Source organism: Oncorhynchus gorbuscha, linkage group LG21 (assembly GCF_021184085.1).
Source record: "Oncorhynchus gorbuscha isolate QuinsamMale2020 ecotype Even-year linkage group LG21, OgorEven_v1.0, whole genome shotgun sequence".
Lineage (NCBI taxonomy): Eukaryota > Metazoa > Chordata > Actinopteri > Salmoniformes > Salmonidae > Oncorhynchus > Oncorhynchus gorbuscha.
This window is the reverse complement of record NC_060193.1, coordinates 14,476,481-14,487,906: the sequence shown is the minus strand read 5'-3', so window position 1 is coordinate 14,487,906 and position 11,426 is coordinate 14,476,481. Positions and strand designations below refer to the sequence as shown.

At 43.3% G+C, this 11,426-nt stretch overlaps 1 protein-coding gene across 1 annotated transcript; it reads left to right on the top strand.

Moving 5' to 3' along the window:
- Positions 1 to 563: 563 nt before the first annotated feature.
- On the top strand, positions 564 to 11,252 carry LOC124008653 (nuclear factor 7, ovary-like). The gene is made up of 10 exons (XM_046320131.1): positions 564 to 1,876; positions 2,664 to 2,790; positions 3,021 to 3,361; positions 3,459 to 3,654; positions 4,025 to 4,120; positions 5,761 to 5,994; positions 6,098 to 6,245; positions 8,029 to 8,055; positions 8,702 to 8,969; positions 10,122 to 11,252. The coding sequence occupies exons 3-10, from the start codon at positions 3,057 to 3,059 to the stop codon at positions 10,390 to 10,392; spliced, it is 1,545 nt and encodes a 514-aa protein (XP_046176087.1). The 5' UTR covers positions 564 to 1,876; positions 2,664 to 2,790; positions 3,021 to 3,056; the 3' UTR covers positions 10,393 to 11,252.
- Positions 11,253 to 11,426: the final 174 nt, after the last annotated feature.

The window sequence follows — 11,426 nt, the reverse complement described above, 5'->3', positions numbered from 1 at the left end:
AGATCTCAATTGCATACTCCTCGTGTCCACTCTAGTCTCATTCTCAAAACCCACTGGATGAGTAAGCCAGGGGTCCCTCTGAACTCTTCCTCCAATCGGTTTTGAGGAGGAGGCTACGCGAGGGGTATGAAATTGTGCTCTTTTCCAGGATGGGGGAAGCAAGGGTTGAATGCTAGTAATGTTTTCAGACAGCCAAGGTTTAGGCTGATGTAGTGCTAGACTTGGGCAGGAGCTCACAGTAACTGGGTACTTGCAAAGGTGACGGTCACAGTAAATCAAATCAAATGTATTTATATAGCCCTTCGTACATCAGCTGATATCTCAAAGTGCTGTACAGAAACTCAGCCTAAAACCCCAAACAGCAAGCAATGCAGGTGTAGAAGCACGGTGGCTAGGAAAAACTCCCTAGAAAGGCCAAAACCTAGGAAGAAACCTAGAGAGGAACCAGGCTATGTGGGGTGGCCAGTCCTCTTCTGGCTGTGATGGGTGGAGATTATAACAGAACATGGCCAAGATGTTCAAATGTTCATGAATGACCAGCATGGTCGTATAATAATAATAAGGCAGAACAGTTCAAACTAGAGCAGCAGCACGGTCAGGTGGACTGGGGACAGCAAGGAGTCATCATGTCAGGTCGTCCTAATAAAGTAGACTGTCTATTCCCAAACCACTCCAAATTGATTGGGGTGATCTGTTCAGAATGCTGCAGATGGTAGGAGGGCAATGTTTTTATTTTTTTCTGGGCTGCATTCAACTTCTACACATTTCTCAAAGTGTACTTAAGCATTAATGTATTTGAAAGCATTGGATTGGTGTAAGCTTCCACCACTGTTAAATCTGTAACTGGAGTGTACACTTCAGGAGGAAGGAGATATTGTTGGCACTCAATCATGACTGGGAGTATGCAAGTGTAAGTGACAAGAGTTGGGAATCGGGATGCTGCCTAGGTAATTTCTACATCACCTCAAATTTCCTCCATTTTACACTCAATGTTGAATTTAAATGTACACTGTATATGACTGGACAAATCATTGACCAAAACAATTCTTACAGAAGTTAAGGCCATGAGGAGTAGTGACTGGATTAGTGAACAATTCCAGACTGAGCAATTTAACTGTCTTTCAAGCAGACTGTTTTCTAGAGGAAGCTATGTCTGATAATAGAATAGTGTGTTGGTCAATGTCCTGTGAATCTTGAACCAAAACTCATATCTCTTGTGACTTCACAACTATTTCCAATCTGTGTTTAGCTCTAACTGATGGCAACGGAGTGAAATGACAGACTCGTGCTTAGGCTACTTCAGTGTGCATTGTCACCGGTAAATCTTGACTTAATCTGGTTAGTTTTTGTAATGTTTTCATGGAAAGGAACAAAATTACAATCCATTATAGCCTAGGCCTAATTGTGACAATTCTGACAACTTTGTTTATGCTTCTGGAGTGATTGATGTCGTGGTATTGGGGTTGAGTAAGGCGTGCGTAAAGGTGGCGACTAGAGAAGCACTAATTTCCTACCATGTCATGTGTTTGTAAAGCATTTGACTAGGATTGCTGATCAAGGATCAGTTTTGCATTTCGACCGTAATATGATTATATGGACTTGGATAAGGGGCCTGATCCTAGATCTGCACTCCTGCTTCGCGAATACAGGCTCAGGTGAAGTTTGGACACACCCACAGTGCTCACTGCTCAGATCAAAGTGAGAGGGAGGGAGATACTGCAGGGTGTGATGTTGAGCTGGAGTGGAGAGACACTAGTGAGTTTTACAGGGCCTAAACCTGTTGTGTATTTCCATAGAGACTGCCAAGTGCAATACAGTGGAGTACACGGGACTGTGTGGACACATGACAAACAGGATACCGTAATCAGCATGCAGAGTAAGTCAACCTTTTTATATTTCTAAACATTTTTATCCCTTTTATTGTAATATGTCATCAAGTTGGTTACCAAGAATGATTGTAAACTTGTTTGGACAGCTTTTTTTCACAGCATGTGAGGAGTTTTCATAAGTGCATTTAAAGAAATGTTGATCTAGTATATAGAACAATTTACAAAAGTATGACTCAATGGTATGGGTGGAGAAATTATTTTTAAAGTCAACATGAAAGAATAGTGTCAGTGTTTTGTTTTAGCATGAATTTGATAATAGTTCTGTGGAAATTGACATTGGTTATTTTGCCATATGCTCTCCCTGTAACTTCAAACTTCCTGTTTGTGAAGCTGTTTGTTTAATAGTATCGTTATTTGAAGTTGAAAAGGTATTTATCGAAACATGGCATGTCATTTCTGTTCAAGTAGGTGGTGTCCCAAAGAGCACCATATCCTCTATCCGTGTACTACATTTGACCAGAGTGCACTGTACAGGGAATACGGTGCTATTAGAGACACGGACAGTACGCATCCATGCAGATTGTTTTAAAACCTAGTGCAGGTACAAGGTAGACGTACAGCCTGCATTTCCACATTCCAGGGGTGGTTTACAGCTGAAGCGTTTGGAACAAGCTCTTTCATGACCTGTTTGCTGATGGGAGTGAGCATTGTGTTGATGTTTAAAAAGTCAGGGCTGTGGTGTTCATTTCCAACATACTGGCTTTTTTTGTCTCTCCCTCTTACGCACGCTCTCGCACACTCGCTCATTCACTCTCCTCCACCCTCCCCCATCAGGTGTGAGATCCCCAGGGAGGGGGGGCACCTTTCAGAGGAGTCGTTCCAATGTTCTATCTGTCTGGAGGTCTTCGTAGAGCCTGTCTCGACCCCCTGCGGACACAGCTTCTGCAAGGCCTGTCTTCAGGTATCACTATTTTATAAAGCCTTTTTTTACATCAGCAGTTGTCACAATGATTTACAGTTATGTGGCCTAGACCCTAAAAAGCAAAGAAAACATTCTAGAAGGTATTAAGGAACCTAGGAAGAATACTAGACTACGTGCTTCCAACCCCTCGTGTGTTTCCATTGACTACACATTTTCTTTAGTCCTTCTCTTTCGCCTCCTCCCTCCCTTTCGTCCTCCTTGTTCTGTAGGGCTACTGGGATCACAGCAAGAAGTTCCAGTGCCCCATGTGTAAGAAGAGCTACACCCGGAGGCCGGAGCTCAGCATAAACCGTGTCCTCGCCGAGATCTCTTCCCAGTTCCAGGGGCTCGATGTGGGGGTGACTTCACCGAACACGAAGGCGGGTGCGGTGGCTGGGTCTCTGGCGGTGGGACATGGGTTTCATGGAGAGTCACCTGCGGCGGAGGGTGGAGAGTTCGCCCGGGCGGGCGAGGTGCCATGTGATGCATGCATTGGGAGGAAGATGAGGGCATTGAAGTCTTGTCTCAACTGTCCCGGGTCATACTGCGACGCACATCTCCGACATCACAAGTGAGAAATAAAGTATAAATATTTTTCCGCCTTCTCCCTATGATTGAAATGTAATTGACCCCCACCCTGACACAAGCTAAACTTGACCTAAACACAGGAAGGTGAAGTCTCTGACATCCCACCGCCTGGTTGAGCCCATACACCGCCTGGAAGAGAAGATCTGTAAGAAGCACGAGCGCCTGCTGGAGGTCTACTGTCGTAACGACCATGGCTGCGTCTGCATCTCCTGCGCAGAAGCCTCACACAAGACCCACGAGATCGTCTCCGTCGACCGTGAGTGGAAGAAGAAGATGGTGAGTCCACAGACAGATACAGCAAAGAGATAGGCTTGGTAGCCAGGCTTTAGCTCAGCGGGCTAACAGTCTTGTAGTGCACAGGATACCCTGGTTGACTATAATTACAGAAATTGTGTAGCACTACAGTGCATTAGCTCAGGAGGCAGACAGACAGATGGGCAAGCTGAGATGTGTAACACTATATAACTTGTGGATACATTATTGTTGGGTACAGCCAGCCATTGGGGTAATGGAGGTGATTTGGCATTCATCACACCTAGCATCTGCATCACATCTAGCCAGTAATTGCAACAAAAGCACCTCTTGTGTATGTTTGGAATTGTACTGTACTATACATCAGACTTGGATATTTTCTGCCCTCACACAGAGTCATCTGGGCAAGTGGAGGTCGGAGCTTAAACACCTAATCAAGGAGCGGGCCAAGAAGTTGGAGGAGATCAACCAGTCCATACGGGTCATAAAAGTGAGTTCTTTGTATAAATAGTGATTTCATCAAAATGCACAACCTTTGACTTTTGTGGTGTTTCGTTGAGTGAGTGTAAACTGGATTGTAATTCATTAGGGCAAACCATAGCAAATCAACAATAGTGCATTGTACAGTTTAGTTGATTGGCAAACTGCCTCTTGATCAGACACTTTTTTTCCCTTCTATTTCTGTAACATAAACATCTATCTTGACATATGATGAATAAAGTTATATGATGTATAAATGAAATGGAATACATTTGCATAGTGTCCCCAGCCCTTACGCTAGGTCTTACAGTTGACTACCATAGAAAGTGTTTTTGCTCCCATGTTTGTAATGGCTCTGGTCCATCCCCTAGGCCTAGGTAGACTAACCGGCGTGGCCAGTGTCAACATTTACCTGAGTGCCCACACCCTGTTTTAATCCTATACTCCTTAGCTAGAACCTCCTGGAAACTCCCATTGTGCACCAAAGAGGTTAATAAGGTAGAATTTCTGTAGGTCTTAAAGGGGAAATCCGGTATTCGAATAACAGCAAAACAACCACCCCTGCCACTTGTTTAGGTAAACAGCTGAGGCATGAGACTAGAGAAAATGTAGCCACTCTCAAATGCATAGACAAGCAGTAGCCAAGGTTGTGGCGTCAATTCCTGCAGGGATTACATACTGTAGACAGCCAGTTGAGACTAGGCTAAATGGTAGTAAAACAACTCCATTTCTCTCTGTAGCAGTACTTTCCACTTACTAAAGCTTCCTAAGTTCACTGCTACACTAGGTGACTAGTCTCCTGGTCAGGTATTGACTGTAAATAGAGCACATTGCAACTGCAGTTCACTTGAGCCATGTTTAAAAATGCAATAAGGATGCGTTTAGAGGGAGGGAATATATTGGTGGGCTACTTTCCGACTGGAGGGGGGGAGGGGGGAAAGGGATGGGGGGGCATGATAACCAATTCTGTTAATAGGTTCTGATTTTCAATGTTTTTGTATTATACACTTTTCCTGTGTAATCATGAACATGTGAAATGGAAAGACAGTATAACAAAACACACACTGTTTCCTCCAACTCAAACCGGTAGATATTTGAATGTGGTCTGAGGGAGATAAGGCAGCCAGACATGTTTGGCGAGTTGTACTGTTGGCAAACCGGGGTGGGTGTGTCCACAGCTTTAGTCACTTTGCAGCATTCAAACACCTACCTCAGCCGTGTGTTTTCACACCACAACCTCTCCTGCATCACCCCATCACGTCTTTATAGCAGTGGTCAGATGGAGATAAATCCTTCACTCTCCTCAATCTCCAGAATGTCTGTATACAGTGCATTCAAAGTATTCAGAACCCTTTACCTTTTCCACATGTTGTTACGTTACAACCTTATTCTTATTCTAATAGTTTTCCTCAATCTACACACACTACCCCATAATGACAATGTGAAAACAGTTTTTTTTTTTTTTTTGCAAATGTATTTATTTAATGTTTTTTCCATGTAACTCTGTCACTTTGCTTTATCTTGGCCAGGTCGCAGTTGTAAATGACAACTTGTTATCTCTGGCCTACCTGGTTAAATTAAGGTGAAATGAAACATTTAGAAAATAGAACAATGTCTCAATGTCTGTATGTCTATCACCTGTCTTTATAGAGCACTGCCCAGAGGGAGTTGGAGGACAGCTGGCAGGTGTATGCAGAGCTGCAGCGTCTAGTGGAGCAGAGCCAGGCTGAGCTGGTGGAGCTGATTGCTACGAGACAGCGTGAGGCGGAGAGGCATGCCCAGGATCTGGCCAGAGGTCTGGAGGATGAACTGAGCCAGCTCCGGAAGAGGAGCGGAGAGCTGGACGCCCTGGCACAGAACCAGGATAAAGTAATCTTCCTCCAGGTAGGCGAAGACATGACGGGGGGATACACAGACCCACACACACACAAACACGCATATATACACACACACCCACAGTTAAACCCCTCCTCGTCCTCCCCTCCAGAGCCTGCCCACCCTGGCGCCCCTCCCAGAGCCCAGTAATTGGTCAGGCGTGAGTGTGAACACAGACCTCTACCTAGGAACCATCCAATCATCCGTAAGCACCCTTGTCGACAGGTTCCAGGAAGAACTGAAGAGTCTGTATGGAAAAGGTGGGAAAATCAACCATTATTATATAGAACAAATGATACCTTGTTTTTCAAGGTAAACTAGTGCTGCACTACCCACAGCAGGGGTAGGCTACAGGTACTGCAGGATTTTGTTGCCACTGGGCACCACTCCTGACTAACTCAGCTAATTGATCAGTCCAGTCATTGCCTAAATTCAACACACCTGGTGTTCCACATCGGTTAAATCAAAAACATAAAGTTCTACGGCACTCCAATACCAGGGTTGCCTACCCCTGATCTACAGTGTAAGGCTTTAGTCAAATGTGTAAAACTGACAATCGAGAGACAACCATTTTCACTTGCTTACTGTGACCTCACTTTCTGTTTCCAAATCCCATTTTTCACCAGATAGAATATACCTGTAGGCACCAATCTAGGATCAGTTAGTTTCACTCAATCCTTACCTCAACTGCAGGGAAGAAAAAACCCACCAAACTGACCATACATCAGTGTTTATCACGGCTCATAATAATGGCCAGAAAGGATCAAATGGAATGGCATCAATGGAATGGCATTGGGTTGATGTATTTGATACTATTCCACTCCAGCCATTACCATGAGCCTGTCCTCCCAAATGAAGGTGCCACTAACCTCCTGTGGTGTCTATGTAGATGTACGTCATTGGACTAGCACCTCTAAATATAAAGTGAGTCATCAGCTGGAAGTAGATGCCAAAGGTCAGCCATCTGTTAGTCACCTGTTTCCATCTCATTACTGACAGGGCCACATGAAGGTGGGATTAGCACTGCTTGTTTACCTCCATTGTTGACTTTGACTCTGACTATCACTCGCCCGGCCGCGCTGACTGTCGCTTTTCTTGGGACCATCTTTGAAATGCAAGAGAAAGGCCATAATGTATTTTTCTAGCCCAGCTGAAATTTAGATTTTGGCCACTAGATGACAGCAGTGATTGTGCAAAGTTTCAGACTGATCTAATTAACCATTGCATTTCTGTTCAGAATTTTGTATCAAGACTGCCCAAATGTGCCTAATTTGTTTATTAATAACTTTTCATGTTCAAAACTGTGCACTCTCCTCAAACAATAGCATGGTATTATTTCACTGTAATAACTACTGTAAATTGGACAGTGCAGTTAGATGAACAAGAATTTAAGCTTTTTGCCAATATTACATATGTCTATGACCTGGGAAATGTTTGTTACTTACAACCTCATGCTAATCGCATTAGCCTACGTTGGCTCAACCGTCCCGCAGGGGACCCACCAATCCTGAAGAAGTTTTAAAGTACAAAATGGAAAATAAATAAACATAAATATGGATGGTTTTTATTCTTCACTGGTTGCCCTTTTCTTGTAGCAACAGGTCACAAATCTTGCTGCTGTGATGGCACACTGGCATTTCACCTAATAGATATGGGAGATATCAACATATGATTTGTTTTCAAATTCTTTGTGGGTCTGTGTAATCTGAGGGAAATATGTGTCTCTTAGGTCACACGTTTGGCAGGAAGTTAGAAATTGCAGCTCAGTTTCCAACCTCATTTTGTTGGCAGTGGGCACATCCTGTAGACTGTCTTCTCTTTAGAGCCAGGTCTGCCTACGGCTGCAGCTCTCAATAGCAGGGATATTCTCACTGAGTCTGTACATAGTCAAAGCTTTCCTTAATTTTGTGTCAGTCAGTGGTCAGGTATTATGCCACCATGTTCTCTCTGTTTATGGTCAAATATAATTTTAGTTTGCTGTCTTTTTGGTTCATTCTTTCCAATTTCAAGTAACTATTTTTGTTCTCGCTCTGTCTTTTGCAGAGCTCAGGCAGCTGCAGAACTATGCAAGTGAGTACAGTTACCTGTATTTTGTTTTTTAGATTGGTGCGAATTTTGCTAAACACTCTTTGAAACAACTTTGTTTTATCGTTAATGACAGAATCCTGTGGACTTCTAAAATGTTGGTCGATATTAGAGGAAAATTGTAAGGCTTTGTTTGAATCTCCGTAATTCAGCTTTGTCTATACTTCACTGTCAGTACTTGGTCATGATAACAGTTAGGATTTGATACAAACCTGCTACTTGCTCATGATAACAGTTAGGATTTGATACAAACCTGCAGTGGACGTTGGTGGCACCATAATTGGGGAGGACGGCACGGTAAGGGCTGAGCAGAGTAAGTGGAAAGGTATCAACAACATCAGACACATGGTTTCAATGTGTTTGATGCCATTCCATTCACATCGTTCCAGACATTTATTATGAGCCGTCCTCCCCTCAGCAGCCTCCACCGGTTGTTTACTCCAGGAATATGTCCGCTCCCCAATTTTTTTTGGTCAACTACAGTACATACATTGTTTTAAATGGAACTTGGACTGGTCACAATATAACCCACCCTCTTCAAAATATAACTTACACTCTTCTCATAAGAATCAATGCTGTTCTAAATAGAATCAGCACTGTTCTCAACATGACTGTCTCTCTGCTCCTCCAGCTGAAGTGTACCTGGACCCGGGCACTGCCCAGAGGAACCTGGTCCTGTCAGAGGACGGTCGCCAGGTGATGTACGAGGAACGGAAGCACAACCAGTCGGAAGGCACTCGTCGCTTCAGCCCTGCACTCTTTGTGCTCGCTCGCGAGGGCCTCTCCTTTGGACGCCATTACTGGGAGGTTGAGGTGGGCCGCAAGACTGCCTGGACTGTGGGTGTGATGCGGGCATCGGCCCGCCGGAAAGGAGAGATAAAGCTGAGCCCTGACGGAGGGTAATGCTGACTTTCTATTTAATTGTTTTAATTTTTCAATTAAAATGTCATTCATATTAAGGATAAAAGTTCAAATGTAATACAAAAAGCAACACATCCTTCCACAAATTTGAACACAAAATATCACAAGTTGCCCAAGTGGCGCAGTGGTATAATGCACTGCATTACAGTGCTAGAGGTGCCATTACAGACCCGGGTTCAGTCCCACAACTGGCCGTGATTGAGAGTCCCATAGGGCAGTTTACATTTGGCCCAGCGTCGCCTGGGTTAGGGGGGACTTTACTTGGCTCATTGTGCACTAGCGACTCCTTGTGGTGGACCCGGGCGCCTGCAAGCTGACCTCTTGTCAATTGAACGGTGTTTACTCCGACACATTCGAAAGGCTGGCTTCCGGGTTAAGCGGGAGGGTGTTAATAAGTGCGGTTTGGCTGGTCATGTTTCTTAGGACTCATGTCTCATTTACATTACATTTAAGTCATTTAGCAGACGCTCTTATCCAGAGCGACTTACAAATTGGTGCATTCACCTTATGACATCCAGTGGAACAGCCATCTTGGTTGCCTATCCTGACATGAAGCCTGCCCCACAGTAACAAATGACTCCGATGTGTGCCACAGAAACCACCCGACTAGCCACAAAATTGAGGAAACCAGAAGGCGGGGGGGAGGTTGGGGGGTTCGGCAAGGCCATTCTCTTGCCCAAATACTTTCTATGGTACATGCTACTGGTCAACATGAGCTACCAAAATGATTCTGAAGTGTGCCAGGCCAGGCCATGTCTCGACCTTTGTTTGCCTCCCAAACCAGTTGGGAAGTTGCAGCGATGAGACAAGATTGAAGTTGGGGAGAAAAAGGGGGTGAACAAATGTATACAAAATTTATAATAACAGTAACATATTCAAAAAGCTTCAGAGTCTAGATAGATTTCATGACCTTATTGTTACAAATCGTATTATTCAGTGTAGCAAAGTAATTTTTTATCCTACCTTTTACAAATATTGTTTTATTTTAATTTTATTGCTAACACTTGCCAATAAGCGTACATGAATAGACATGAACAAATAGCTAGTTAACATGAGTTAATACATTTACTGATGATTTATGGATGTGATATTTAGCAAGAATAATAATCTAATGTCAATTCATCACAAAGGTTCTGGTGCCTGTGGCTGAAGAGTGGGGAGGTCAAGGCTCTGGCATCCACTCGACAGCCCCTCCAGCTGACCTCTCACCCCCAGAAGATTGGCATCTTCCTTGACTATGAAGGTGGCCAGTTGTTGTTCTATGACGTCAAGGCGCGCACGCACCTCTTCACGTTCGTGGATACTTTCAGTGAGAGTTTGTATCCGATATTCAGTCCCTGTCTCAACCAGGATGGAAAGAACATGGCCCCGCTCATCATCAGTGCTGTGAAACATAGCTGAGACACAACATGGCATGGGTTGTGTCCCAAATGGCACCCTGTGCACTAAGTTTGACTGCACTCCTATGGGCCCTGGTCAAACGTAGTGCAGGGAATAGAGTGCCATTTGGGATGCAACTTGACGACAACCCATTCTGCTCAGAGGTTGACCAATCAGTTTAGCCACTTGATTAGGGGCCTGAGTTCTTCCTCACTGTGTGATCTTACCAGGAGAAACTGTGGTACCCAAGTGATGGCCAATATACTATATAACTAAGGCCCAAAGTTTTCCTCAGGTTAGGTAACATGGTCAGGAAAGCTAATGTTTGATTGACCTTACTGTCCAGATTCTTACTTGCTTTAATACACAGAAGTCTAATGCTTTACATTTGAACTATTTTGATAGCTGGATTAATCAAAATGGACATTTAGTTGGGTATTGCCATACTTTAATTTGATTATTGCTTTACTAAACAACTAAACATGTTAAGTATTTGTTAAAGGGATCGATCTTTGGATGAGAATATATCTTCTAAAAGTCCTTACTGTGGAACAGTTGACCTTTTTCATGTGTCATTATATATTTTTAATAAGTCTAGAAGTAAATTGAAAGCTATAAACATAACTACAGTACAGCAACTTTGTGTGTGTACGAATGGAGTCCTGACTCCGACATTGCTTATGCTAGAACTTCTATTCCATTGTTTTACTTTTTGATTGGTGTGTTCTTAGATATTACTGCACAGTTGGCGCTAGGAACACAAGTGTTTCACTACATACACAATAACCTCTTAAATATGTAAATACAGTACAGCAAATTCACAGTTTTTACTTTTGTACTTCAATCTGCAGCTTTTAAATAAAGATGTTCTATCAAGTAAATGGCCCCTGATATTATATTCAACCCAAGTCCTAGGAAAGAAAACCACTACAGCAAAGTTGTGAAATTCACAGTGGACTTGGAGTTATATAAATGTGTCTGGACTATCATTAAATGTGAAGACTGTATATTATCAAATCAATTCTCTAGGTTGAATTATTATGTGACTAAAATAA

Coding starts and splice junctions, on each gene's coding strand:
- LOC124008653 (XM_046320131.1), top strand. CDS start 3,057: ATGTGTAAGAAGAGCTACACCCGGAGGCCGGAGCTCAGCATAAACCGT. Junction 3,655..4,024: donor GTGAGTGGAAGAAGAAGATG/GTGAGTCCACAG, acceptor GCCCTCACACAG/AGTCATCTGGGCAAGTGGAG. Junction 8,056..8,701: donor GCAGCTGCAGAACTATGCAA/GTGAGTACAGTT, acceptor CTGCTCCTCCAG/CTGAAGTGTACCTGGACCCG.